Raw genomic sequence first — 26,594 nt, 5'->3', positions numbered from 1 at the left:
ATGCATCCACTCTGTCCTCCCCTCGTCCTCTGCGAGAGTCTCTGCTCGCCCTCGTCGCTTTTCTTTGAGCCAGCGAGCACTGCTACGTCTCTGAGACAGGACTACCACTCTCACCAGTCCACTCCAGTCCGCCCACTTGCCCTCTCACACGGTTCGTCCCGCAAGGCCATAACCTCTCACGTCGCCCTCCCTCTCCCGCTCTCGTCCTCGCCCGCTCTAAGCACCGCACGAGCACGTCAAGCACGAAGGAAAAGGTCAGCTTGCACACTCGCTTCCTCGCTGCGAGGCACTGGGCGCAAGGGAGGGCGACGGGAGGTTGAGCAGAGGCGGATTGGATGGGGCGGATCAGAGGGCGTGCCAAGTGGGCCTCGCTCGGGCGGGGCGGTGGACTGGATAGACGGAGGGAGGGGTACTGCTTGACCTGGCGGGCAGACTGGCCAGCTCGGACTGTGGGCGAGGGCAGGCGGGGACGGGATGCTGTTCGGTGAGCAGGAGGCGGGGCGCACTCGCTCGTCAACTGGGCGCGGGTTGTGCTGTGCTGGGCTGGCGCTTGCGCATCGACAGTCACTCGGAGCGAGGCGCGCACGCGGGTTGTTCGAGCACCCTCCCCTCTCACCCTCGTCCCCTCGGCTGGCCTTAGGTCAGCACAAGAGGGGGACATCACTCGCTGACCCACTCGCTCGCGCCGATGCCCCTCCCTGCACAGGCTTACGACCTGCACCGACGCCTAAACAGCCCTTGACCTCGCACGCTCCACCACCCACGCCACACCTCGTCCCCTCCCCCCGCCTGCGCTCGAGCAAAGGAGCCGCTCCCGCTTCCTTCGCTCGCACAGCACCGCCACATCCCACTCGTCACCATCCGCTCCGCCACCCCTCTTCTCTCCACACACCTCACCCGAGTTTACCGGCATCCATGTCGGACTCGACCCCCGCCCCGACGTCCTCCTCGACCGCGTCGACCGAGGCCGCCCCCGAGCCTTCGGACGATAGAACCGCCCCTTCACACCTCTCGCACTCGTCGTCGTACCTCTCCTCCTCGGGAGCAGCGACGCCCTCAACCGCACCCGCCACGCCCGCCCTCTCGCTCAACGAACACGATTTCGCCTCTTCCGCCAGCCCCAGCGTCGGAGGCGGTACGCCCGCTCTCGGTTCGTCCATCGGAGGGTACCAGCACTCGTACCACTACGACTCACCCTCGATCCCTGCTACGCCATCCGAATTCGGCGCGTCGTCCGTCACGCAATTCGTGCCCAACCCCGCTCTCGCACTCGATACTCCCTCGCGCGAATTGGGCAACCTCTCACTCGCTGCGACGCCTTCGCCGCCTCTAGGCTCGGAGGACGGACACGATGGAGCGCCGAGGGTTGGGGGACCGATGACGGGCGTAGGGAGCGAAGCGCACAGGCTCTCTTCGCACCCGTTCGCGCCGCGTCCCTCGGGCGGGGGAAGTGGAGCGGAGGAGATCATCGCGCGCACGTCGGCGGGCCAACAAGCCCTCAAGGAGGGTGTCCTTCCTGGCTCCAAGGGACTGACGGCGACTGGTGTGCCGGTGCCGGGCCCTGCCGTGGCCTCCGAGGGAGGCGGAGGGGGAGGGACGCCGAATTTGGTACCGAGCACGGCTGTCACGCCTGGGACGAGTCGGACGGGAACGCCTGCGCCCGCGCCCGCGCCCGCGAGTACTTCGCCCAAGACGCAGGACAAGAACCACCTCGCTCCGCCTTCCGCCGCTCCTCCTCGACGACCCAACATCGATGGTCGGACGGGAACGGACGCAGCGCCCGTGAAAGAGGGCAAGAAGAGTATGTTTGGCAAGTTGTTTGATCGGGATCGCAACAGCTCGAGTTTGAGCGTCGCGAGTGCGAGTGAGGGAGGTGGAGCGGGGTCGGGAGGGGAGGCGATGGAGCGTCGGGGGAGCGCGAGTGGTGGGCCTGTGCTTGAGAGAAGGACGAGCGGGTTGGGCAGTCGGAAGGAGGATAAGGAGCGGAAGGAAAGGGAGAAGGCGGAGCGGAAGGAGCGGGAGAAGCGGGAGAAGGAGGAGGAGAAGGAGAGGAAGGTTGAGCGCGAGAGGGCGAGGAGTGCGTCGCGCACGCCCAGTCAGACGGGGAGGCCGAGGAGCGACTCGCAGGGCAACAACAAGGAGAAGGAGGGAGGAGGTGTCATGGACTTTATGCGCATCAAGGTCCAGCGCAAGACGAGCGTCACGAGTCGCAAGTCGGATGACGGGCGGAGCGAGAAGTCGCATGCGGGCGAGAGCCAGTACGGCGGGTCCGAGACCAAGAGTCGTGGGGGTCAGAGCAACGCCAGCTTGAGCAAGAAGTATGGCGTGTGCGACAAGGTCATCGTTGGGAAGGGCGCGACGGCGGTCGTTCGACTGGCGCACAAGTGGGATCGCAGCACTGAGAAGCTCTACGCTGTCAAGGTGCGTTTGAGCGGCGTCCTCTCTCTTCGCGAGTGCGTCGCTGATGGGTCAGCGAGCGTGCAGGAGTTCCGCAAACGCCGCAAGAACGAGACGGAGAAGGAGTACGTCAAGAAGCTCACGTCCGAGTTCTGCATCTCGTCGACCCTGCACCAGTGCGTCCGGCCTTCTGTCCCCTCTTCAGCTTGCGACTCGCGCTCACACGTCGGTCTCCCACGCAGCCACAACGTCGTCGAGACGGTCGACCTCGTCCAGGACGAGCAGCAGCACTGGTGCGAAGTGATGGAGTACTGCCCGGGCGGCGACCTCTACGCGGTGATCAAGAAGGGCGACCTCGGCACTTCCGAGATCAACTCGTACTTCAAGCAGATCCTCGCCGGCGTCGCGTACCTCCACTCGATGGGCGTCGCGCACCGCGATATCAAGCCCGAGAACCTCCTCCTCGACGCCAAGGGCCACGTCAAGATTACGGATTTCGGCGTGTCGGATGTGTTCCGCATGTGTTGGGAGAAGACGACGCATCTGTCGAAGGGGCTCTGCGGGTCGGAGCCTTACATCGCGCCTGAGCAGTTTGAGCAGAAGGGTTAGTCCACGTCTTGCTCGGTTGCTGTCGCTTCTGCCGTCTTCCGCTCGAACGTGGCGGTGGATTCGTGAGCTCGAGCAGATCGGTGCTGACATGGAGAACTTCGCCTCTCGCAGAGTACGACGCCCGCCTCGTCGACATCTGGGCCGTCGCGGTCGTCTACTACTGCATGACGTACCAGGAGCTGCCGTGGCGAGTGGCCAAGTCGTCGGACCCGTCGTTCGGCCCGTACCTCCACGCGTACCGCACCTCGTCGTCGACGCCTCCGCCCGTCTCGAACATCGTCCCGCGCGAGGCGCGCTCGCTCATCCGCCGCATGCTCGACCCGGACCCGAAGACGCGCTTGACGACCGACGCCATCATTGCCGACGCCTGGTTCGCCGCGATCGAGGTCATCCCGCCTCTCGAGGGAATCCTCCCGCCTAAACCCAACGCGCCCTAGCCCCGCCCTCACGCTTCCTCTGACGCATCTTACACACACACACTCGCTTTACCTGACTCGCATCGTATATCCCGCGCCGTGCGCCCATCCACCACCCTCGTTCGAGGTTCGCCCTTGTTGTACGCCCGCATCCCCTTTCTCTCCTACTGCAGTATTTGCGCTTTGTGTGTGTTTGTGACTGCCCTTGTGAATGACTAGAATAACGTGCGCATCGATTCCAGCGAGTCGAGTGTGCCGAAGCGACTTCACACGAGCGAGCGACTTGGTTCCTCTTGGCGTTCGCACGCTCGCTCACTCACAACCGCTGACTCTGCTGCACTTGCTGGCCTCGTCACTGTACCTACTGGATTGTACTGTCCGACCCAGCAATTTACACGCCGCCCCTTCGACCCCACCCCTTGCTATCTCGCGGTTCCACCGTCACCAGTCTTTTCTCGCCATCTAGCCGTCCGATCAAGCCAGCGAACGCCTCGCCAGACTCTCACAGTGCATGGCCACTCCCGCCCGACCCGACTTCGACCGCCGTCGCTCTTCCTCACGAACTCGCGACGCCCAGCGATCGGTCCCGACGAGTCCAGTCGGCAGTCCTCCTCAACTACAGAGCATCCTCAAGCGCCATCCAGCGGACCAAGAACGTCGAGCGCGTATCGATGGACCCAGCTCGCCCGGGACAGGCGGCGTAGAAGGAGGAATCGCCTCGCTTGCGGTGGGGGACTCGTCGGCTGAGGCGCTGAGCGCTGAGACGAGCGGGAGGGACACGCCGGCTTGGGTTGCGACGACGGTTGATAGCAAGACTGGGTTCATCAGGAGGGTTGCGTTCAATACGTTTGATGCGGGCGAGGAACTCGAGGGAAAGGCCAAGGCGACCGGCGGAGGGACTGGTGCGCTCTTTGCTACTGACGAGGCGCTTCAGTACACCAGCTAAGAGTGTTGTGCTGGCGCAGGCATCCACTACTCGTTCACCTTGTCGGCCAAGTCCGCCATTTACTGCCGGAGCCGCTGGAGCCGGACTTTCCTCGTTGCGACTGACTTGAACGGTATGTCCGCACCGTGACTCTCGAATCTCGAGCACAGCTGACGCGAGCGCGCCCTCGCAGAGTACTCGGTCAACGCGACAAACTGGCTCCTTACGTCCTTCCTCGAGGACAATGATGAAGTCGTCGTCCTGCGCGTTATCGAGCCTGGCAGCTCGGCGCACAACGCGTGGAGGGCGAGTATGGAGGAGGCGAAGGACGAGGCGGAGGGCGTGTTGGCGTACTTGATGAAGAAGAACGGGGACACTAGACCGGTGCGCCCGCCTTTCCTTTCCTCGTTTCCAGCAGGCAAACCTGATCTCTGTTGGCGCGCAGATATCGGTTATCGTCGAGTTCGCCATCGGTCCTATAGAAGAGACGATTCATCGGTCAGTCCCGCCCGATCAGCCGCCTTTCCTTCGCCGCTTTCGAACTTCGCTGACTCCGCCTTTCCACCCTCGCAGCATGATCGAAATCTACAAGCCCGACTCTCTCATCGTCGGTACTCGCGGACGACCAGACTCGCTCTTCAAGTCGGCGTTCATGGGGTCCATCTCTCGGTACGTTCGCTCGTCCCTCGCTCCTCCGGCTCCGGTCAGCTGACACGCGACTATGCCCACAGATGGGCCGTCGCTCGCTCGCCTGTTCCCGTCGTCGTCGTCCGACCAGACGACAAAGTCCGAGAAGGGCTCGAGCGGCGACTGCAAGACCAGAAGCGCGGGCGGTCCTACGTCTCGCTGTTGTCGGAGAAGGAGCGCAAGCAGCTCAGCCAGTCGCAAGTCTCGGTCAAGGTTACGCCTGTCGAGGAAGGGTCCCGCACGACGACTTCGACGCCGCGACCTTCGACCGACACCTCCTCGCTATCGGCTTCCAACGGTGCGCCGCTTGAACGGACGGTCACAGCGCCTGCCCAGGACGACAGAAGCGATGACGAGGAGGAAGATCCGCGAGCCGGCGCCGCACCAGCGCGCACGACCTCGTCCAAGGGCAACAGCAGCAGCGGAGGCGGGTTGATGGCCGCCCTCGGGTTCGGGAAGAAGAAGGACAAGGGCAAGGAGTTCAAGCGTTTCGGAACGTTCTCGTAGATTTCCAGCCTGTGCTTGCCGTTTTGCATCGTGTAGCCTTATGCCTCTTGTCCTTCTCCCGCCTCCTCCTCACTTTCTCTTGTCGCTCGCTCGAGAGACTCTGCTCGCTTGCCAGGATGTCACGGCTACCACCACTCGGGCGAACAGTCGCCCTCGCCGCCCTCTCCTGCGCCCTCATCGCAACAGCAGCGTCCGCTTCGCCGACCCTGTTCGCAGGCCCAGCAACCGCTCCTCTCGTCGCAGCGACAGCGGGACACGGTGCGAGCGCTGCTCTACCACCACCTGGGCCACCAGGATCAGGAGACGGACCTGTGCGGGCGTTTGGTGCGTCGTTTCCTTCCTCTTCCCTCGCCGGGTCGGCCATTGACTCTCGTCCCTCCCTCTTTGCTGTACTGGCGCTCCATTCGCACGTCCAACAGATGGCTACCCTCGACTGGCAAACGCAGTGGGCTGGGCATCGATTGCGAGCTGGATCCTAGTGTACACCGACCCCGTTCGTCCTCGCTGCACTCTCCAGAATGGGATCTGACGACGGGGGGACCTGACACTGTAGGAGCCTGGATCAGATCGTGTTGTGCATCCGCGAACAAAGCGGTGAATCGCTGTCGCTGCTGTTCCTCGCCATCGTGTGTTCCTCTCTCCTGCCGCTGTTCCTCACGAAGACGATACTGACCCCCTGCTTTCGCTCACAGTGGTTGACCGGCGACATCACCAACTTCCTCGGTTCGATCTGGCAAGGCCTGATCCCGACCGTCATCATCCTCGCCCTGTGCGTGTCCTCCCTCGTTCCCTTCCCCTGCCGCCCTCCTCTCCTTTCGCTTCTCCCGTTCGACTTCCTAACTCAGGGTTCCCTCCCACAGCTACTACACCGTCTGTGACGTCATCCTCATCTTCCAAGTCTTCTACTACCGCCGCAAGCGAAGACTGCACCCGGAGCTGTACGAGCCACTCGCGACGTCGGACGGCCTGAACGGCAACGGCGTCGCCGCGCTTCCCACTCCCGCCTCGGAGCAGACTCCCCTCCTCTCCGCCTTCTCCGCACACGCACCAACCGAACCCGCGTTCCCGCCTGCAGTCCAGCGCGCGAGGGACTTGCTCTTCTATGGAGCGGGAATCGCTATCATCGTCTCGGCTGGTGTGATTGCGTGGTTTGCGGGGAAGAACAAGAACAAGGAGGGACGGGTCGTCGAGGAGTGGGACACCTCGGCGCAGATTGTCGGCTGGGTCAGCGCGTTCCTCTATCGTACGTCGTCCGCATGTCCTTCCGAGTTGCTCTGATCACTGACGTCTGCCTCACACAGTCGGCTCGCGTCTTCCCCAGCTCGCCCTCAATCGCAAGACGAAATGCGTCGGCCTCAGTATCTTTATGTTCCTCCTCGCCGTCGCGGGCAACAGCACCTACGTCGCCTCGATCCTCCTGACCAGTATGTCGCCGCAACACCTCCTCATCAACGCTCCCTGGCTCGTCGGGAGCGGCGGAACCATCTTCCTCGACTTTATCGTCCTCGGCCAGTTTGCGTACTACGCCAAGGAGCGCCGGTTGGAGGCGGAGGCGGCGAAGAATGGCGTGTTTGCGGCGGACGACGATGCGCTTGCTCGGAGGGAGGTCTTTGAGGACGACGAGGAGGAGGCATGAGGGCGCGAGGAGTAATGTCGTCGAGTATGGCTGCAATAGACGATCGCTCGCGACTTCGCTGCGATGACCCGTACGTCCGCTACGGTCCCTGCAGAGCTGCTGTCGCTCCAGCGCTTCATAGCAAGTCTCTTCCCCCACTCCGCAACTTCATCACGGCGAGTCGATCCCTTGTGAGCCCTAGACCACTTCGTTCCCCCTAGAGCAGTCCATCATCGCGATGTTGTGCGATACGCAACGCGTAGACATGTTGCAGAATCTCACACTTCGACCAGCTCATCCTTGCTCCGCCCGCCTCGCCTCGCGCTCCCAGCGCTCCACCTCCCCTAACACGTCCTGCAGGTTCTCCACCGCAAAGACGTCTTCGTCCCGTCTTTCTCGGGGTGTCTGGTGTGCGAGGCGGTCGATCGAGCGAGTGAACGCGAGCGCGCGGCTGATTGAGTCGAGTTGGGGTGCGGGTGCGGAAGCCGTAGGCGGGAGAGAGGGGAGCATGGCGAAGGTGTGCTGCGGGAAGTTCTGGGTGAGCGAGCGCAGAACATGAGGAGAAAGCAAGCCGGCGCACCTTTATGACTTCGAAAGCAGCCTGTGCAGAACTCGCCTCTTGCTCGAGTCGAGGAGGCTGCGGCGCGTCCGCCGGCCGCTCTCGAAGCTGTACGACGACCTCGTTGATGCTTCTTAGCTCTTGCTGCAGATAGGCGATGTAGTCTTGCGCTTCTCGTAGTTCTTGGATGAGCTGCCGTGCAAGACTTCATCAGCCTTGCGGTTCTGAGGGCCGGCAGGAGAGACGGCTGCGCACCTGCACGTTCACATCCTGCGCTGACTCCTCCACAAAAGCTCGGTAGGGCGGATGACTCGCCGCAGGCTGAGAAGTCGGAGGTGAGGCAGTTCGAGGAGGCGAAGGGATATCGCGTAGTCGTGAGGCTGGTCGGCCTGTTGAGTCGGCTACTGCTCGTTGTGAGACGATCGAATCGAACTCGTGGAGTGCCTGTAATGACAAGCGTAAGGACAAAGAGCTGGACGAAGCGAAGTGAAGCATGAGATGGACGCACAGCTTCCGCTACTCGCGCGATGGAATCCAACGAAGCGTCCGTCCCGCCGCTCCCCCTCCTTCGCCTCGCACTCGCAGCGCTACTCCCCTCCCCTCGCTCCTCACCGCCATTCCGCCCCTCCAGCCGACTCTTCTCCGCTTCGCTCAGCCTCAGAGCCGCAACGCTCCCCGGCCTAGGGCTAGGCGAGTCCGGCGCTCCACTGCCTCTTGACGCAGGGAAGCCGTTCGCGCGTTGAAGGAGCTCGAGGGCACTGAGGGGGCGGTTGGAGAGTGAAGGGCGGAGAGCGTGAGGGGGAGGAGCATGCAGAGAGGGTGAGAAGGATGCGGCGGTCGTAGGGGAGAAGGGCTGGTAAGGCTGTGACGAGTGAGCGAGGAGGTCGGGGTGGAGAAGGGCGGCTTCGGAGGGGTGAGGCTGAGAATCGTAGTCGCCGGGTCGAGGAACAGTCGGAGGAGGCGTCGACATCGCCTGCGGCCGTCCCATCGGGTCCGTCCCCTCCCTCATCGTCTGCTCCGCATCATCCTGGTCCAGAAAGTCCAGCAGCTTGTCAAGATTACTCCGTTCCCTCCTCGAATCCACCGCGTACTCTTCCTCTCGTCCATCCGTCTCGCTCGCGCTTCTCCGACTCGTACTCCATCGACCTGGACTTGTCGCTGTATCGTCTGCCCCACCTGGGCGCCTGGAGAGCGGCGTATCGCCCCTCGGATGCCGCCGACGAGGCGAGGAAGCAGTTACCGAAGAGCGCTCGTCGCGGTAGGTGTCGGTTACGTCGGGATCGCTGAAGGGGAGGTTGACTGTGTTCGGACGTGGCCGTGGACTGAAGGACATGCCCTCTTCGACGAGAGAGAGATTGTTCGCGTTGGAGCGCGGTGGGTGTTTGGAGGGTGAGGGCGGGCGTCGTGAGGCGGGGCGCGGCCTGGGATCGCAGCGTATGGCTCAGCAATAGCGAAAGAGTGGGCTGCGACCAGTAGGAGGAGCAGGACGAGGTAGCGAGCGAGGAGAGCGAGAAGAGCGATTTTGGAGCGAGTCGAACAGATGAAGGAGGAAGAGCGGGGTCAGCAGGACGTCGATGCCGGGAAGTTCGCAGCGCTTGAACGCCTGGCACTTGTCGGCAAAAGCAAAGCTGGCTTCTGATGTCGTACAAGCGAAAAGGAGGCGAGGGAAAGGCAGCAAAAAAAAGCGATGCACTGGCCGGGAATCGAACCCGGGGCTAGACAACGTCGAGTTTGAACAACTTGGCAATGTCCAATTTTACCACTAAACCACCAGTGCTTGTGAGACAGCGAGCCAGAACTGTATCCACATACCGCCAATAAGTTTATCCCCTCCGAGCGAGCGCCTTGTCGCGGGACCCACTTACTGCCTCGTCCTGTGACCGTGATTTGCCTTCATACTCCACTCCAGACTTGTCGAGCTCGCCAGCCGTGAGAGCGCGAGAGCCGGGACGCTGTGCGGTAGCCGACGACTTTGCTCGCGACATCTGCTCTGCCCAATACTCGTCAAGTCCAGCCCAAAGCACGGCCTGCCAAGGCGACTGAAACAAGCACTCGTTACAGCATCTCTCCTCGCCCCTGCCAGACCCAGGTTCCCATGCAAGCGAGGTTACTACCCATTCAGAGGTCTCCGACGAGGTATCCTCCGTGCGGGAGCGCCTCGGCGTTGTCGAGCGCGTTGAGCTTGGCGTCGGGCGGGGAGTTGGGCTGCGAGCCGAATCAGGGAGTCAGCGACGGAAAGAGAGCGAGAGAGAGGAGAGCGAGCGAACGCACGTCCTTCAGCACGTTGCGGGCACGCTCGAGCTGGTCGTTCGGCTGCCCGACGAAGTCGTGCACTTCGTCGTGGGCGAGCTGTGCGACGAAGCACACGCGGTGTTACGAAGCAGCGAGGTCAGCGCAACGACGACGAACGAGAGGGCGAGGCGAGACGCACCTTCTCCTCGGCGTCGCGCGCCTCCTCCTGGTGCATGCGCATGCAGTCCGTCTTCTGCAAACAGCAAGCGAGAGGTGAGCGGAACCTGCAACTCGAAATTCCACCCCGTCTGCCTCGTCCTGTGTGGGACCGAGACGAGGGGAACGACCGCAAGCCAGACTCACCGGCGCCTCCCTCGCGTCCGAGTGGCCATGAAAGCGGTGGTGTCCGACCGCCTTGTGCTGCTCCTGCTGCTCCGTCTGCTGGTGCTGCGCGAGTCGAGAGGAGAAGAGGAGTCCGCGGAGGTCAGTCCCGCTTCGCTCGCGCTCGAAGGGGCGTTTCGCAAGCTGGACAGGGTGGGCGTGCTCACAGAGGTCGACATGGCTGAGTGTTCTGGTTCGCGAATGGCTCGAGGCGAGGTGAGAGGGAGAGGGAGAGGTGGAAGGCGCGGGAAGCGCAAGGTGGGGAGCGGGAGAGACCAGTCGTGTGACGAGCAGTAACAGGCCAGGCGCGCCAGTCCGCGAGTCTGGAGAGCTCTTCAAAAGCGATACGACGAGCTCGTACGACTCGCGAGCTTGTGTACAAAGCGGGAGCGAAGCCTGCGAGGGGAGGAGGTGATTCTTGACTATGTATGCCTCGTTCGACCTCGGTGGCTTCATTACTCGCTCTAAAATACTTCCATATGCCTACGACGAACTACCCAGGTGTCCAAGGCGAGGTAGAACTGCGAGAAAGGCCGTCGTCGCCTGCTTACGAAGGTCAAGCCTGAGCTCTCCTCGTCTTTCTCGCTTCTCACGCTCTCGTACGCCTTGTGACGCTCAACGCCGGTTGCAAAACAATGTACTGGGGGCTGGATCAGACTCTGCAGCCGTCGCACGACGTGGGGAGGGCAACTGCTCTCGTACGCCGAGTCCGTCTCCTCCTTTCCTCTCTCTCGCTCACCTCTCTCGCTCCGCTTTTTCTCCTCGACTCTGCTAGCAGACTCCTCGCCTCACGCTCCTCTGCTCAACTCGCCGACACCCTTGCACCGCCCCTCTGGCCCCACCTCGCCGGCGTCATCACTCGCTCGGCTCTTCCTCATCCTCCTCACCCAACAAAGCCAACATGAGCGACGCGACTAGCAGCAACGAGCCTTCCAAGGTGCGCTCGAGCCCGTGCCACTGTTCGGCGAGTCCCGCTGACTCCTCGCATCCCACTTGCCTCGCCTGCTCGCCTCCTCACCCTTCACGCTCTTTGCACGATCACTCGCTGCCTGCCGGCCTGCTTGCTCTCGCCTGGCTCATTCAGACCACCGGCAACTGGAACGCCACGGTCGGCAGCATCAAGGCGACTGTCGGCGACGCGACGGGCATCTCCTCCCTCTCCCAAGCAGGCAACGAGCAACGCGCAGCCGGCAACGCCGAGTACAAGATGGCGCAGGCGCAGGAGTACGCGACGGGTACGGCGGACAGGTTGGAGGGCAAGATGGATAGGGTGTTGGGTGCGGTCACGGGGGACAAGGCGCAGGAGGCGAAGGGAGTTGCCCAGGAGGAGAAGGGCAAGGCGCAGCAGGGTGGGTCGTCACGTTCTTCTACAAGGTTCCCTTCGCTTGGCTGACATTTTACGCGCGCTCACAGCCGCCAACTCGTAGCCTTTCTGCTCTCGAACAGACCCTTCGGACGACGATTCGACTGGATTGTACAAAATACGGTCACTGGATGACGGAGCGATGCGCGAGAGTGGGTTGCGTATGCACAGCGAGAGAGAGAGTGGGTACTCAAAAGCGATACGAACGAGACGCTATATACAAGACTGCCTCCTCCTGTTCTCCCTCCTTCCTTCTCCTCGTTAGACCTTCTCCCGATGCTCGACGGTCGGCCTATCCTTCTCCTCCGACGGATGGTACTCATGCAACGGCACGCGGTGGACCTTTTGGCGGAGGATGTAGCGGCGGAACCAGTAGGCGGGAGATGCGAGGCCGTAGGCGACTTGGCGCGAGGTGGACATGCTGAAGACTTCGTCGAGTTCTTCGAGGGTCTGTAAAAGTGAGGGACACGTCAGCTGGCGAATGCGGAAGACGGCGCGAGAGGCCGTGCGTGGCGGAGTATGAAGGGAGAGTGAGGAGAGGACCACGCACAAATTGCTTCGTCTCGGGGCAGAACATGAGCTGTCACCCCGCACAGCAGTCAGTACGGGCATGCAGTCGAGAGAGCGGCGAGAGAACGCACGACGAGGAACCAGAGGATGATGTTCCAGCATCCGAACCAGTAGAACGCCGGGCCTGAGCCCCACGATTGGATTTGGAGAGGGAAGACGAGGGCGTTGACGAAGTTGCTGTTGAGCGGGAGAGGTCAGTGCGAAGGCGGAAGAAAGGGAGGAGGGGAAGGAGGGCGCACAAGAACCAGGTGATGGCGGTCTGTGAGGGAAGGACAGTCAGCCCAGCTGCTTCTCTTGCGGGTAATTGTGAACGTACGGCAAGACCCATTCCGATCTCCCTAACTTGAAGCGGGAAGACCTCGGCGGAGTACGAGAACGGAACGGGACCTGTGAGAAGAAGGGAGGGTTAGCGCGGTCCAGCTCGTCTTCGCACGTTAACAACGGTAGCGCACCGGCTCCGGGTCCGTAGGATGCCGCAAAGATGTAGACGCCGGTGACGACCTGGAGGGAAGGAAGGGGGAGGGGCAGGAAAGAGAAGTAAGCGACGACGAGACGAGGAAACGAGCGGACGGCGGCGAAGGCGAAGGCGTGCGTACCATCGCGAGCTGGTTCTTGTCGCCTTGGAGGTAGAAGCCGGAACCCGCAATGAACATGAAGAGTGAGAGGAATGGGAGGGTGAAGAGGAGGAGCGACCGACGACCTGTTTTGTTGCGAGGTCAGCCTCATTCGATGTGAACGAGATTTTTGTGGATAGCCTCGCCAAAAGAATCGATAGTAAAGAAGGCTGGAGCACTGAATACCCAGCTGCAAGACGAGGAAGCGCGAGGGAAGTCAGCCAGAGACGGCGGCGAGACTGCGCGTCGTGCGTTCCGCAATCGTGAGCCTCGCCAAGTGCTCCGGATGATTCTGCTGTGGGCACGTGCACTGGCTGGCGCTTGCACTGCTCTGGCCGCCGGGATAGCAACAGTCCCCCGCCTCTCTCGCGGCCCCTTCGATGCTTCATTCGCTCCAGTACACTCCATCAGCTGCTCCAGCACCCGTGGAACCAGCGCACACCGCCCCAGCATGGCCGCCGTCCGCTCTCTCGACTCGAGCAAATCCCGCACCATGTCGAACGAGGGCGTCGGTCCCGCACAGCAAGAGCTGCGCTCAAAGGTGTTGGCCGTCGGAGGGATCGCTGGCACGTACGAGGAGCTCACCGGACATAAGCAAGAGCTGAAGGTGTCGATGTCGGTTTGGGTGCGTCTCCTCGCCTTGCAGGATGCTACCCCGACGTGATCCTCCTCTGACCGCGGCTGACTTCTCCTGCTCCTTCCCTTCATTGCTGTGACTGTGCTTTGACAATGAACAGGCTCTTCTCGGTCTCCTGTTCGTGAGTTTGCTCTCCTCCTCCTTTCCTTCGAACGCTTCCTCGTGTTCCGGTACTGACCAGGTCTCGCACGTAGGCCAACATAGCGCCCTCAACAGCTATCAACAGCTCTCTCGGAGCGGCACTCCTCTCGGGCGGACCTGTCGCCTCGCTCTGGGGCTGGCTTGCCGTCGCTCTCATCTCGATCTGCATCGCGCTGAGTCTCGCAGAGCTCTGCTCGGCATGGCCTCACGCAGCAGGACAGGCACTGTGGTCCTTCCAGCTTGCGCCGCCGCGATGGGCACCATTCCTCTCATACTGGACGGCCTGGTGGAACATCGCCGTGCGTTCTGCCGTCTCTTCCTTTCACTCACGATACCGCGAGCCTGACTTTACGCTCGACCACAGGGTGGATGGGCCTTGATTGCTGCAGGAGCGTACATCCTCTCGGCCGGATGCCTCGGTCTCGCCGCCGCCTTCCACCCCGACTACGTCGAGCAGCCGTGGCACCTCGTCGTCTGCTTCCTCTTCTCGCTCTTCTCGTTCTTTGTTACGAACGCAAGTCCTCTCCCTTGACGTCCCCACGATAAACCTCGAGACGGACGCGTTGAAAGACCTCGATCTGACGCCTTCCACCCGCAGCTCTACATGGTTCGCATTTTCGACCGCTGCACGACCAGCTTCGCCATCATCAACATCTCGACCGTCGTCGCAACCATCATTGCCCTTGCCGCTTGCGCACCCGTCAAGGCCAAGCCCTCGTTCGTCTTCGGAGGCTTCTACAACGGCACCGGCTGGTCGAACGGCGACCTCGTCTTCCTCATCGGCTTGCTGCAGAGCTCCTTCACCATCATCGGCTACGACGTCCCCACTCACCTCTGCGAGGAAGCCGTCGACGCCGGACGCCTTGCGCCCACCGCGGTCGTCGGCGGAACCGTGATTGTCGGCGTCGTCGGGTTCTGCGGTGAGTACTCCTCTCGTCAGTCATCTCGTGCACCCTTTGCTGAACAAGTGCACGTGCAGACATTATCGCCCTCCTCTTCAGCATTCTCGACATCGACACCGTCGTATCAAGCCCGCTTCCGATAGTTCAGATCCTCCAGGACTCGTTCGGCCTACGCGGATCGACTGCCGCTTTCGTCTTCAACTTGCCCGTTCTCGCCTTCGCCTGCATCGGCATTGTCTGCGCCTCGTCCTGCGCCGTTTTGTCGATGAGCCGTGACCGTAGTTTCCCTGGCAGTCTCTTGTGCGTCTGCTCTCCTGAATCTCAGCGTCGTCCTCTAAAGTGCGCTAGTTGTCTTACAAAGAACGCTAACGCTTTTCTCGCGTCGCAGCTTCGGCAAGATCAATCCCACTCTCCGCGTACCCGTAAACGCCCTTCTCCTCCAAGTGACGGTTCCCGCCATCCTCGGCATGAGGGTGCGTAACTTGTCATACTATCGCCTGCTCCCTCGTTGACCTGATTCGACTCGCCCGCAGTCGGGTTTGCTCTCCTCGCACTCATCGGCTTGTACGCGCTGTCCACGAAAAGAGCGACAATGCGATGCAATGCGATGCGAAAGTCTACTCCTCCTCTACCGACCCTCACGTCTTAACCTTCCTGTACGGGCTCCTCCCTGGCTTGTACCGGCCCGAGTCGTCTGAACTTCCGCTCGACAAGTCGCTTTCCTCCAACACCGCTTGGCGCCACTCTTCCAGCTCCGCGTCGCTCGAGCTTCCGACATCGACGTTCTTCTTGTTCTTGTAGCGCCTCAGCTTCTCCTTGACCTTGATGATCTCGCGCTTGAGGGCATCGACCTCGTCGCCGTGCTTCATCATCATGTCCTCTACCTTCTTGACGAGTTCAATCTTGCTCAGGCGGTGCAACGTCTTCACCTTTCTCTGCTTGCGCTCGCACGTCTCCTTGACCTTGCTCCGGCGACTCGGCGCGTTCTCCTCCTCGCTCGACTCCTCCTCGTCTACGTCCTCATCGCTCGACTTCTCGTCGTCCCCATCCTCCTCGCCTTCGTTGCGCAAGTCGGGAGCGACGCGAGACGATACGACTGACGAGACAGCTGTACGCCTGCGAGTTGGGCGGCGTGACATCGGCCTCGAGCGTCCGACAGCGTGCGACTTCTTCTTCTTGGCGCCTGCGCCGACCGTGAGAGGTTTATTGCCCTTCTTGCTCTTTGAGAAGCCCCTCTTCTCCGCTGTAGTGATGGTCCGGTGGTGGTGGATGTTCGACAAGCCGTACTTGAGTGGTTGAACTGATTGACGAGTGGCGGAGCGGGTCGCGGAGTGTGTCGAGCGAGTGCGGGCCATTTTTGAGTCAAGCGGTGTGGTAAGAAGGTTCAGCAGCAGTGAACGCGCGAGGAGAAAGAGAGCAAGAGCCGCCCTCTCCACCGACCAGGACCTTCGCAAGGTAGGGTAGTACGCCCGAAGCAGCTGCCGCGTAACAATGACAGGCCAGCGGAGCGCCTGCGCCGTAGAAATAGTAGCTCATCTGGGCGGGCAGGACTGCAGAGAAAGCGAGACGTGGCGATCGAAGGAGGATGGACGAGGAGATCTGGCAGGCTGGAGAAGCGCAGACGGGCGACTTCGCGAGTAGATTTTTGTAATGCTGCATTGCGGGGACAATGCTTGTCGAGGCGAAGGTAGCGCGCGGCTCTTCAATAATAAGGTCGCTCGCGGTCGAGACAGCCGAGACGGTGCGGTTCTGGGCGGCGGGGGAAGGAGGTCGAGCGGGCTACTGGCCCTGCTGAGGCGGCTCGTATCGAGGAGGCGGACTGTCAAGCCGCACGGCCGGCGCACCGAGGCGGAGACCGGAAGGGGGCTTCTGCGCTCTTACGGCGGCCGGACGAGGAGCGGGAGACTCGACGATCTCGAGGCTCTCCTCCTGCGTGTCGAGGTCGCCGTCGAAGTCAACGCCGTCGAAGAGGGCCGAAACGTCCTCGTGCGCGTCCGGCTGGCATCGAGTCCGTGTCGAGTCGGCGCGCTCGCTCGCTGAGACCGCGAGGGTCGTGCCGTCGCCCTGGAACGACTGTTCCGCCGCAGCACCTCCCGCCGGCCTAAAGCGCGCCGTCGCTGGCGTCGCGACCTTCGCATCGACCGCCTCCATCTGCTCGCGATTGTCGCCCTGCGCTTCCTCGCGACCCTTCCTCGCCGCCATCGCCGCTGATGTCTCGCTATTCTGGCTCTCGGTCCCGCTAGTCGCCGAGCTCGCCTTCTGCGGTACCGGTCCAACTCCCATACCGCGGTTCGAGAGTCCCGAAGCGAGTGTCGGCGAGGGGCGATAGGCCGGAGCGGGCGAGAAGCCGCCGGGGCGAGCGGGACTGAACGGCCGAGTTAGAGGGTGTTGGTGCGTCGGATAGGGAGCGATGTCGGAGGGAAGGAGGGCGGACACGCGGTGATTGGGAAGCGGAGGGCGGGGGGCGGAAGAGACGGCGGATGGGTTCACCTTTAGCTTGGCGATGCGAGTGTCGAGCCACGAGCTGTGCAAGAGAAGTGTTCAGTACATCGAGCTCGTCGAGGGGGAAGAACGGACGCACAGATTTTGCCGCAAAAAGTCCTCGTTGTTTCCCATGCTGCTCCTCCCTCCTCCGCTCGCCGCCACTTCGAGTGACGCTTCGAGCATGTTGGCGCGCTTCTCGGTCTCGATCTGGACGTCGGAGGGTTGCGTGCCGGATGCGAGGAGTTGGGCGCGGTACTCAGCGAGTCGTTCGTTGACGTAGGAGCTGTCGCGAGTCGTGCGAGGCGGGTCAGCAGTGAGTCGCGAGGGTGGGAAAGAGGCCTTTGCGCACAGCGTCAAGCGCAAATCGCCGTCGTTCCGCCCGCCCTTTGACCTGCCCGTCCCGCTCTCTGCGATCTCGAGGCACCCTTGCATAAGCGACGCGGCGTTCGGCGAACGGAGGGAGTAGCTCGACGGCGATGTGCGACGAGGGCTGCACCGGTAAGATCCGTCAGCAAGGACGAGAGAGAATCGAGGAAAGCTGAACGCACGTTGCCACCTTCCGCCTGCGCCTGCTGTCCCGACGACCTCGAGACCGCTCCGCCCTCCCCCGGGCTCGTCCTAGCCACTGTATCCAACAACATCTCCCCTTCTCCCTCATGCTCGCTCTCAGGCACTTCCTCCTTCTCCAACTCCGCTTCAATTCCGCTCCCTCCCGCTTCGGCCGTCTCGTACGCCGAATCGTCCGAAACACGAGGCTTCTTCCTCCTCGTCTGTTCCTGCTCGCGCTGCTGCTGTAAGAAGAGCGCCGCCTGACCACTCGGAGGAAGGCGAGCGCCTTGACCGGATCGACATTCTCGATATCCTCGTCCAATTCGTCGAACTCGTCTTCTTCCGCTCCGGCGGCGCGGGGAGGAGAGGCGCGCTCTTCGCCTTTGCGTGAAAAGGGAGAGTGCCGCTTGGCAGGGATGACGAGGGAAGAGGAGGAAGCCGAGGCTGGGAGAGGGGCGTGTTTGGCGGTGAAGTGGGAGGAGACGATCACTTCGCCGGTGCTGCTCTTGGGTCCGAGTGCGGTGGTCGACGTGGACTGTCGCTGAAGGTTCGAGGGCGCGTTCGAGGGCGGGTTGAGCGAGGTGAGAGGTGTGTGAGGGCGGGAGGAAGGGCCAGCATGAGGTGTAAAGAGCGTAGGCGTGTGGCAGCCGACTCGCGTGACGACCGGGTGTGCTGTGAGCGTAGGAGAGCAGGATCAGCTGGATAATCACGACAGAAGGGATTGTCGTGGGGACGCACCGGACGACGAAGGACCGGCTGAAGCAACAACCTGCACAACCCGGCCCGCGACACTTCCAGGCATCTCATGTGGCCCCTTCTTCGTCCCTGCACCCGTTCCATCGCTCGCACTGCCCCTCGTAGCGGCCGAGCCAGCTGTGTTGGTCCCGATGGCGAGAGGTTGCTGAGTCGGCGTCGCGGCGGCTCGTGCGGGTCTAGGCGATGATGGCGAGCTCGAGGGCGCCCTGGGTGGTGGAATGCCCGCTCCCCGCCTTCACCGCTCCTTATCTCGCGGAATGACGCCTGTTGTCGTTGCTGATGAGGCTGTCCACGGCGATGCGAGAGCGTAGCGCATTGTCGGGCGAGTCGGCGGCACAGCAGCGGCAGTAGCTTGTTTGAGTAAGAATGCAAGCGAGGAGAGCGAGACGTAGCGGTGGAAGCGAGAAGCTGAAGGCGGACCGACGAGGAGAGACGCGAGGTGGAGAAGCACAGACGGGCGACTTTGCGGGCTGATGTCCATAAGTACTGCATTGCGCAAATGAGACGTCCATAACTGTCGTCTAGCCGGAAGAAGAAGAGAGGAAGGGAAGTCGAGGGGAGAGAGGAGGATGGCGAGCGCAAGTCTGTGAGCGCGAACGATGTCAGCTGAGCTACTGACGAGGAAGGGAGAGAGTCCCTCGCATACTTAGAAGGGCGAGTCCACCCACATCCGTCCGTTGTCCTCCTCACGCTCCGGAACCGGCCGCCGTTCCTCCTCCCAACGGGCAACGTCGTCCGCTGACGCGTGCCCCTTCCCCTTTCCGCGCCTGCCAGCCTCCGCCATCTCCTGCTCCATCTCCCGTTCGCGCCGGACCTTCAGCGCCTCGGCATCGCCTTTACGCCGTGCCTCCTCCTCGTTCGTACTCGAGCCGAAGGCGGCTTCGCCAGTCGCAAGGCCCTGCCAATCCGCCTCGAAGCCGCCCTTCGTTGCGAGCTTGTCCTGCAAGACGAAGACGAGACTGTGGCGAGTATCGCCATCTGTGTCGGAAGCGTCAGGTGGAGAGCTTGGGAGAAGAGGGAAAGGAAGCGCACCCGAGATAGCCAGTACCGCGTGCTTCACCAGCCAGCTTCTTACAAAGACAACGTCCCCAGGCCGGTATTCAGACTTGATGCCAATCGATTCGAGGGTGAGCTGGCCGCCCTCGAAGTCGCCTGTGGGGAGCATGGCGGTCATGACGATCTTCGAGTCGAGGATGTCGATGTGAGGGTCGGCGGGCAGGTTGTGGACGATGACGAGGCCTTGGTGGCGCCAGAATGGGTTGTTCTGTAAGGGGGTTGCGTGAGAACAGTGTGGGGGAGAGAGGGAATCGTACGCGCCATCTTGACCGCGAACGAGGATCCGGCGAGCTTCTCGTTCCAGTTCTTGACTAGCACCTGGTAGGCGGCATTTTCGATGATGGAGAGCGTCTTGATCACTGCCTCGATGGCGATGGAGATGTTCTCGCCCAAGCGCGAGACGTACTCGGCGCTCATGTCTTTCGAGGCTCGGATCTGGGCGGGCTCTTCGTGACCCCTGCAAGAGAGTGCGTTGTCAGCGTAGTTCAGGTTTGTAGTTGAGTGAGAGGTGGGGAACGAACGCGGGCGCCCAGGCGAAGAGGTGGGTTGCGCCTTTGCGCGGGTCGGGCTTGCGAAGGTACGACGCGTGCCGGCTCTTGGTCGCGGCTCGAGGAGCACCGCCGTTAGCCTGTTGAGTGAGAAGACGCATGATCAGGAAGGAGAGTGAGGATAAGCGTGGAAGGGAACGCACGAGAATCTCCCGTTCAATCCAAGCCCCCATCCTCTCTGCCTCCTCCAAACCCTTCGACGAGTCGTTCAGCAAGAAGCCTAGGATGTTTGTCAAGTGGAGGGCGAGGATGATGCCGTCCGATGAGACGACCTTCCAATCTCCCGACACTTCGATGTCGAGCGGTCGTTTCAGGTGCGCGTAGTTCTTCAAGAACTCCTCGGCGGTGACGTCGAGCTCAAACGCGACAAGCGGGTCGCCATCTGACTTTGACTCGGGTAGGGCGATCCCCTTGCTGTTCGCGTCCGCGCCCGCCTTCTTCTCCTTGACAACCTCCGTCAGCTTGATCTTGATCTTGTATTCCTCAGGCGTATCTTGCGCGACCTTCCACAGCAGCTTGAGAAGGGTTTCGGGGTCGATTCGCTCGCCTTCTGCCGAGGGAGGGGGCTGCACCATGGAAGAGCTTCAGCGGTGAGCGATTGCATGCTTGCAATGATGCTGCGCACCTGCATGGGAATAGTCGGGTCCGGCTTGAGCCTCTCAAAATCGACGTCTCTCGGGAACTCTCTCTTCAAGACCTGGAAGAATTCGAACGTGAGCAAGAGTGACCGGAAGTCTGGACGGGGAGACGTACGTTCTTCCATCGTTCCAGCTTCTCCGTCTTGCCCTCTTTGCTCTTCCCTCCGTTCCCTGCCGGGCTCGCGTCCGCGTCATACGTATCAGAGCGAGTGATTAGCGAAATGCGCGACGAGCAGGACAACAAGTCAGTCGCGAAAGTCACCTTCGTCTGCGTTCCTCCCGCCTGCACATTCTTCTTCGCCTGCTTCTGCCTCTCCTACGGGTCCTGGAAGGTCACCGAGCCCTGCGAGAGGAATGGAGCGGTACGCACCGTGGCGGACGACGCGCCCTCTGCTGGTCCTCGCCCGCTGCGTGCCGAACGGCGTCGGCTGCGATCGGCAGGCATGTTTGCGTGACTTAGCGCTGCGGTTGTGGGTGTAAGAGGGCGGCGAGGGCTCGGAACGCAGCAGGGAGGGCTTGGACTTGTTGGGGAGTGGGAGCAGGTGCGGCGGCGCGGAGCTGGCGAGCGGTCCGACGGTCGATAGTACGGTGAGCGGCTCGCTCAGAAGGCGGGCAAGGCATCAATCAGCCTAACAGGCAAGCAAGGGCAATGTGACAAGCGAGAGAGGTCTGTCACGCCGCTGCGCGACTCGCGAGAGTGCGAGAGTGCGAGTTCGCGGGTTCGCTCTCGACTTGACTGCTTCCAATCTCCTGCTGTGTCTGCTGCTGATTGAGCTCCTTGCAGTGAGCACCTCGAGCTACGCAGCCGGCTTTCCTGGCGTCCCCTCGCTCTTCTGCACACCTCGCTCCCCCACCTTACCCGACGCGTGCGAACAGGCGGTCTGCAGTGGGTTTGAGGGCGCGGGTTGAGGTGAGGGAGACCTCCTAGACCCTGTAGACTGCCTATGTGAAGCGCTGACCATCGACAGAAGCAGACGCGCCCAACTCCGCCTCCTCCCTCTCTCTCCTACTCGCCCCTGTCCTCTCTCCCGTTCAGCGATGTCGCCAAAACCGAGCGCACCCATTCAGACATGCGACGGTACCCTCACCCTCGTTCCCGACCGCCGCGAACTCGAACTCGCCCTCCCTCTCATCCCCAACGCCCCAGGTCTCGTCTCGCTCGCTCTCTCGACCGAGTTTGCGACATGGCTGCGACAGCGCGGCCTTTCGGTGCCGCGTACAACATGGAAATTTCAGGACCTTCAGCGGCTACGGACGGCAATGAGTGCGCAGGGATACGATGCGTGCGCCATCTTCTTCCCATCCATGCGGCGCCAAGCGTGGCTGACAGCTTTCGTGGCTCGCAGTGGTGTAGCCCCTTTCCCTCTCGTTCCCCTTCCCTCCGCGTTCCTCACCGCCGAAGCAGCTGTGGAACAACAGGCCGCTTTAGCCGAACTCGACGCTCTCAAAATCAAACCCACGACTGTCCTCCCGAGCCGGCTTGTCCAGCGACTCCACCTCGTCGCTCTCAACGGGCGTGCACGGATAGACTTGCTGAACGAATATGGTGCCGAGATCGATCGTGTCGAGCGAGTCGAGGGGAGTGACGAGGAGTCCGAGTCGGAATGCGAGGAGGGCGTTCGGGGCGGCAGGAAGCGGAAGGCCGGTGCAGCAGGTGCTACGCGGTCAGGCGGAGCTCGGAGCAGGAAGCGGAGGAAAGGCAAGTGCAGAAAGAACGCGACGAGCAGGACAAAGGGCGTCTCGTCCCTTAGGGTCGTGGTCTACTCCGCCGGTGCGTTGCGAGACACTCGTGCTCTTAGTCGCACTACCTGACGCCGGTCGTGAACCTTCAGCCGTCTTCGATCGTCCACTCCTCTTCCGCGACATCGTCGTCCAGGACGACCTCCGACTGGCCTATCCAAGCATTGACCGGATACCGACGCTGCGCTCAACGGTACTTGAGCATGCCGCGGCGCGAGATGCGGGAAGCGGGCTGCATACGCCAGTCGCAAAGGTCGAGATGCTGGGACCTGCGGTGTGGGAGGGCATGAGGAACCGTGGCGCTGCGCTAGAATACTCCGCCGTTCGTCCTCGTTCTTCTCGAGGTGTGTCTCCAAGCTAACTCGCATGAAACGCGCAGCTCTTCGCGTCGTCATCCGCCTTCTCGTCCACCTTCGGTTCAGCGACACCGACGGACCTGCGCCGCTTCTTCGGCCGTGATTTCGCCTCCGCGTCTCTTGTGCGTCTACACTCTCTCGTTGTGGGACGCGTTCGCAGGCAGCTCACCGAGTCGGCGCAGCTCATCTCGTACGAGTTGCGTTCACTCGACACCTTCCTCTCGACCATCTCCGACCAACTCTCCTCTCCCCTCTCCCTCGATGCCACGCTCCTCCTCCTCGAGATTCTCGCCCAATCGCCTCGCGCTCTCCCACACTCCACATCGCCCATCTTCTCCCCTGCGCCCTTATACCCCCAACCAGACTTCCCGGATCCTCCTCCACCTCCGGCGCGTCCATCCCCTTCTGAGCGCCGCAACGCCCTTGCCGACCTCATCCGAGACACCCGCGTCGAATGCGAGGGCGTACAGGGAACGCCAACCCTCACGAAGACGACGAAGGTGTTGTCGTCGAGACTCAAGTCCGGCTATGCCGTCGAGCCGTACTCGGACTTGTGGCCGGCGGATAGGTTCGAAGTGAAGCTCGGGATGGCATGGATTCAGTTACAGGAGGTCGAGGATGTCCTGCGGAGCTGGAGAGCGTTGGGTCTGCCCGAGCCGACGGAAGAGGACTCGCCCGTTCTCGACGCGGTGAGCGGCATCCCCCCCTCTCTCTCTCCTAAAAGCAGCGCGCTAATGCTCAGCACCCAGTTCGTCACCCTCCTCTCGTCGTCGGTTCTCACGCCGCCCGAAGAGGCTGCTAGGACGTCTTGTCATGCGGAACCGCCTCGAGGTCCTTTCCTCGGCGCCTCAATCGAGAACTGGGAGTCCCTCGTTCTCGGACCGGTGCGTACGAGCTTGGTACGTCGACACTGATCGAGACGCTTACTTCTGCTCGTGCAGCTTCTCTCGTTCCTTGTCGAAGGGATCAATCGCGTCCTGCCCGTCAAGGACCGGCTCGACAGCGAGCACGTCGACAACGCTTCGCTCGAAGAGATCTTATACGCGCTCTATTACCCGCGGCAGTCCCGCTCGCTCTTTCGCCGATCGACGGGCTTGGAGGAGCGCAAGCTGTGGCTAGTCGATGCAGCATTCGCAGCCGAAGCCTCAGTGCGTCACTCCCTTTTGCATCATCCAGCGACACCTGGTTGACGTTTCTCACGCACAGCAAATCGCCCGCTGGACCTACGCCAATCGGTACCGCTTCATCTCCGTCTACCTCACCTGCTCCGTCCTCGGCGCCGACAAGTCCTCCATCTTCGGCGATTCGCGGTCGCCGACAATTATCCCCATCAGCAGCGACCCTCCTGCGCACTGCATCTGGCAGTACTCGCCCTACCTCACCCTCCTCGACCGCCTCTCGTCGCTCACCCCCTCTACGTTCGCCGCCTCCACTCCCTTCGACTTTACAGCAGCAATGTCGACGTTCCGCGGCAGCAATGACGCCGACGCCGGCGAGCAGCAGCTACCCGTCCCCGCCGTCTACATCGAGCGGTTCATCGCTTCCGAGGCGAACCTCGGCTTCCATTCGGGAGTGGTCGAGGTGCGCGGGCACAAGGAGATCAAGCGCCTGCTAGCAGAGTCGAAGCGGTCGTTGCAGGGTGAGCGGATGCGCGAGCTGCGGGACGAAGGGCAGGCGAGCGCCGCTGCCGCTCAGAAGAAGCAAAGGGACGACATACGGAAAGATCAGGCCGTATCACTCGCTCCGAAGGGCATGGAGCGGCCCAAGCGAACTGCTCTGGCGGACCGCACGAACGTCAAGGGCAAGTCGCGCCGCTTTGGACCCTCTTCACCATCTCCTCCGACCTCTCCCGCCCGTCCCGCATCTCCTACTGCCGGCATACAAGCATCGACCGCACCCGAACCTACACCGGAACATCCGTCGTCACCGACAGCTCGGCTCTCGACGTCGACCGAAGAACACCCTCCGCCGTCATCAGCTGCGACGAGTTCGCCTGTCTCGGCTCTCACCCTCGCCCCAACTTCTTCTACTGCGATGACCAGCACACCGCCGTCCCCGTCATCCACTAGCGCAGACGGTGAGCCCGTGTCCGACTCAGCCCGCGAGGATGAGGCCGAGCAGTTGCGCAAAGAAGCCGAAGCACACGAACTCTCGCAGCAATTGCAGCTGCGTATGTCCGAATGGTCGGCGCACACCGGTTTCATGTTCCCCAGCTTCAACGTACGACTTCCCCTGGCCTTCATCCTCCTGCCCGCCTTTGCCGACTACATTCTCTCCTCCCGCACCTCCTCCGCCATGGCGTCCCCCGCGAGCGATTCTCCCAAGAATGCTTCGCTCGACACGTCGCTGGACCAGCTCAGCGACTCGCAATACCTCTCCCATCTCGCAACCTGCACGGTCTCCAAGGCCGTTGCAGTCCTCGCCTTTTTCAACTCCCACGCTCCTCTCTCCACCCGCGATTACATCTGCACCGCCATGCCCGCCTCAATCAAACCACCTGTTGCGGCGCCTCTGATCCTGGCGCTGGGCGCAGGACTCGGCGACCTCGCAGCCAGCCCATCTCTCCCGCCCAACCTCGCTGCCTTGCGCCTCCACCTCTCCCAGATCGCAGAGACCTTGACGGCGACCGGGAGAGTCACCGCCTCGATGTCGGCAGATTGGGCCGAGATAGTTGAGCTGCGGGAGTTGGAGCGCGGGCGGCAAGGAAAGCTGTCGCAGGCGGGCGAGACTCGTCTGAAGCGGCAGGCTAAGGCGAGGGCGTGCAAGACTGCTGTAGATACTTCTTCTTGATGTTGCAAAAGACCCTGTCGAACATCTCTACGCCCGGGCGAGCCTCTTACGCATTCCGCTTCGCTGGAAGGCTGCCAGTCGCTCATCGACACGCGCACGCACGTAAAGGTAGTGCGTCAAGAGCCGTTCACGTTCGTGCAATGCGCAGCGAGCTCGCCTGAGCGCGTCTCCCAGGAGAGAAGTAAAGCGGAAGCGAGAGGAGGAGGGTGTAGAACAGTTACTCAACAGGCCAGGATCGCAGCGTTCTCGTTCTGACCAACCTCGGCAAGCGCGCGATCGCCTGCGAGAGAAGAGAAGGAAAGGGGCGGGCCGGGGAACGGAGCTCGATCGGACTTGGGCTGGCTTGCTCGCCATCCGCATTCGCTCACCGCTCACCCTCCGTCCGTGCGGGCTCCTCGTGACGCGCACGACTCCAACAGATTGCCATCGCAGCCTGCGATACTGCTCTTCTCAGCGATACCGTCCTCGTCGCGCTGCAGTCGATCCTCCCGCCCGAACCTCGACAAACAACCCTTTGCTCCGCCTGCGAAGTCCGCCAGCCCGGCGCTCGCCAGCCCGGCGCTCGCCAGCATGCAGCATCACCCTCAATGCCTAGTCGACAGCCATCTCGACCGCACAAGCGCGATTGTCCCTTTAGACGCGTTCGCCCTCGACTTCACCAAACATAGCCTCGAGAAGCCGCATCATCGCAATCCGACCGCATCGAAGCCTGCCCCGCGAACCGAACACAGACTCCCGACGCCCGCCAATCCGCCAGCGACCATGCGAGCCAGCGACGCCCCAGCCCAGCGAACCCGATCCCGATGAGGCGCAATACCGCTGTGGCCGCCGTCCGCTCAGCCGTGGCGGTCCTGCGCTACGTGTGTCCACTCTTTCCTCCTAGGAGAGCCAGTCGAGATGTGCAGTTGGGCCAGCGAAGCGGTGAAGAGCGTGCGAGAGCGGGTGCAGTGGTTGAGCCGAAGCGGATGGGGGAGGCGGTGAGTGAGGCGGAAGAGCGAGTGAGAGCGTGGTCTGGCAAGGTTCGCTGACCTTGTACAGTCGCTGTGCAACGAGACCGAGTCTCCGGGAGGCTTCCAGCGTCGCAGCGTGTCGTGGCTGAGGTCGACTTCGTCTCGCGACGAG

The 26,594-nt window shown here is 62.2% G+C and overlaps 12 protein-coding genes across 12 annotated transcripts; 6 read left to right on the top strand and 6 right to left on the bottom strand.

Moving 5' to 3' along the window:
• Window positions 1-915: 915 nt before the first annotated feature.
• On the top strand, window positions 916-3,443 carry RHTO_07885 (serine/threonine protein kinase FSK; the record flags this gene model as incomplete). The annotated part of the gene is made up of 4 exons (XM_016421540.1): window positions 916-2,421; window positions 2,485-2,573; window positions 2,640-3,001; window positions 3,118-3,443. The coding sequence occupies 4 exons, from the start codon at window positions 916-918 to the stop codon at window positions 3,441-3,443; spliced, it is 2,283 nt and encodes a 760-aa protein (XP_016274133.1).
• Window positions 3,444-3,933: 490 nt separating this feature from the next.
• RHTO_07884 (Usp (universal stress protein) family protein) lies at window positions 3,934-5,541 on the top strand (the record flags this gene model as incomplete). The annotated part of the gene is made up of 6 exons (XM_016421539.1): window positions 3,934-4,324; window positions 4,388-4,480; window positions 4,541-4,731; window positions 4,793-4,845; window positions 4,921-5,016; window positions 5,079-5,541. The coding sequence occupies 6 exons, from the start codon at window positions 3,934-3,936 to the stop codon at window positions 5,539-5,541; spliced, it is 1,287 nt and encodes a 428-aa protein (XP_016274132.1).
• Window positions 5,542-5,657: 116 nt separating this feature from the next.
• RHTO_07883 (Cystinosin/ERS1p repeat protein) lies at window positions 5,658-7,177 on the top strand (the record flags this gene model as incomplete). The annotated part of the gene is made up of 6 exons (XM_016421538.1): window positions 5,658-5,865; window positions 5,961-6,034; window positions 6,108-6,167; window positions 6,234-6,310; window positions 6,402-6,784; window positions 6,843-7,177. The coding sequence occupies 6 exons, from the start codon at window positions 5,658-5,660 to the stop codon at window positions 7,175-7,177; spliced, it is 1,137 nt and encodes a 378-aa protein (XP_016274131.1).
• Window positions 7,178-7,450: 273 nt separating this feature from the next.
• On the bottom strand, window positions 7,451-8,724 carry RHTO_07882 (uncharacterized protein; the record flags this gene model as incomplete). The annotated part of the gene is made up of 4 exons (XM_016421537.1): window positions 7,451-7,678; window positions 7,737-7,907; window positions 7,971-8,159; window positions 8,224-8,724. 4 exons carry the CDS (start codon window positions 8,722-8,724, stop codon window positions 7,451-7,453), a joined length of 1,089 nt encoding a protein of 362 aa, XP_016274130.1.
• A 1,109-nt stretch (window positions 8,725-9,833) lies between these two features.
• RHTO_07881 (uncharacterized protein) lies at window positions 9,834-10,507 on the bottom strand (the record flags this gene model as incomplete). The annotated part of the gene is made up of 5 exons (XM_016421536.1): window positions 9,834-9,920; window positions 9,987-10,064; window positions 10,147-10,200; window positions 10,311-10,394; window positions 10,496-10,507. The coding sequence occupies 5 exons, from the start codon at window positions 10,505-10,507 to the stop codon at window positions 9,834-9,836; spliced, it is 315 nt and encodes a 104-aa protein (XP_016274129.1).
• A 722-nt stretch (window positions 10,508-11,229) lies between these two features.
• On the top strand, window positions 11,230-11,755 carry RHTO_07880 (CsbD-like family protein; the record flags this gene model as incomplete). Its single annotated transcript, XM_016421535.1, has 3 exons — window positions 11,230-11,265; window positions 11,413-11,677; window positions 11,742-11,755. The coding sequence occupies 3 exons, from the start codon at window positions 11,230-11,232 to the stop codon at window positions 11,753-11,755; spliced, it is 315 nt and encodes a 104-aa protein (XP_016274128.1).
• A 197-nt stretch (window positions 11,756-11,952) lies between these two features.
• On the bottom strand, window positions 11,953-12,914 carry RHTO_07879 (MFS sugar transporter; the record flags this gene model as incomplete). Its single annotated transcript, XM_016421534.1, has 7 exons — window positions 11,953-12,141; window positions 12,242-12,271; window positions 12,333-12,438; window positions 12,501-12,520; window positions 12,578-12,648; window positions 12,714-12,762; window positions 12,858-12,914. 7 exons carry the CDS (start codon window positions 12,912-12,914, stop codon window positions 11,953-11,955), a joined length of 522 nt encoding a protein of 173 aa, XP_016274127.1.
• A 412-nt stretch (window positions 12,915-13,326) lies between these two features.
• RHTO_07878 (Choline transport protein) lies at window positions 13,327-15,067 on the top strand (the record flags this gene model as incomplete). Its single annotated transcript, XM_016421533.1, has 7 exons — window positions 13,327-13,500; window positions 13,613-13,633; window positions 13,707-13,952; window positions 14,018-14,167; window positions 14,252-14,573; window positions 14,633-14,855; window positions 14,944-15,067. 7 exons carry the CDS (start codon window positions 13,327-13,329, stop codon window positions 15,065-15,067), a joined length of 1,260 nt encoding a protein of 419 aa, XP_016274126.1.
• Window positions 15,068-15,193: 126 nt separating this feature from the next.
• RHTO_07877 (uncharacterized protein) lies at window positions 15,194-15,910 on the bottom strand (the record flags this gene model as incomplete). The annotated part of the gene is made up of 1 exon (XM_016421532.1): window positions 15,194-15,910. One exon carries the CDS (start codon window positions 15,908-15,910, stop codon window positions 15,194-15,196), a length of 717 nt encoding a protein of 238 aa, XP_016274125.1.
• Window positions 15,911-16,334: 424 nt separating this feature from the next.
• On the bottom strand, window positions 16,335-17,697 carry RHTO_07876 (uncharacterized protein; the record flags this gene model as incomplete). Its single annotated transcript, XM_016421531.1, has 4 exons — window positions 16,335-17,079; window positions 17,137-17,322; window positions 17,389-17,529; window positions 17,588-17,697. The coding sequence occupies 4 exons, from the start codon at window positions 17,695-17,697 to the stop codon at window positions 16,335-16,337; spliced, it is 1,182 nt and encodes a 393-aa protein (XP_016274124.1).
• Window positions 17,698-18,990: 1,293 nt separating this feature from the next.
• Window positions 18,991-20,579, bottom strand: RHTO_07875 (uncharacterized protein; the record flags this gene model as incomplete). The annotated part of the gene is made up of 6 exons (XM_016421530.1): window positions 18,991-19,322; window positions 19,377-19,608; window positions 19,662-19,857; window positions 19,922-20,028; window positions 20,092-20,514; window positions 20,574-20,579. 6 exons carry the CDS (start codon window positions 20,577-20,579, stop codon window positions 18,991-18,993), a joined length of 1,296 nt encoding a protein of 431 aa, XP_016274123.1.
• Window positions 20,580-21,624: 1,045 nt separating this feature from the next.
• On the top strand, window positions 21,625-25,472 carry RHTO_07874 (uncharacterized protein; the record flags this gene model as incomplete). Its single annotated transcript, XM_016421529.1, has 8 exons — window positions 21,625-21,869; window positions 21,933-22,357; window positions 22,419-22,648; window positions 22,706-22,804; window positions 22,865-23,371; window positions 23,432-23,566; window positions 23,624-23,830; window positions 23,889-25,472. The coding sequence occupies 8 exons, from the start codon at window positions 21,625-21,627 to the stop codon at window positions 25,470-25,472; spliced, it is 3,432 nt and encodes a 1,143-aa protein (XP_016274122.1).
• Between the last annotated feature and the right edge of the window lie 1,122 nt (window positions 25,473-26,594).

Source organism: Rhodotorula toruloides (genome assembly GCF_000320785.1).
Source record: "Rhodotorula toruloides NP11 unplaced genomic scaffold Scaffold8, whole genome shotgun sequence".
Taxonomy (NCBI): Eukaryota; Fungi; Basidiomycota; class Microbotryomycetes; order Sporidiobolales; family Sporidiobolaceae; genus Rhodotorula; species Rhodotorula toruloides.
The sequence above is the reverse complement of the archived record's forward strand: the minus strand, read 5'-3'. Positions and strand labels throughout refer to the sequence as shown.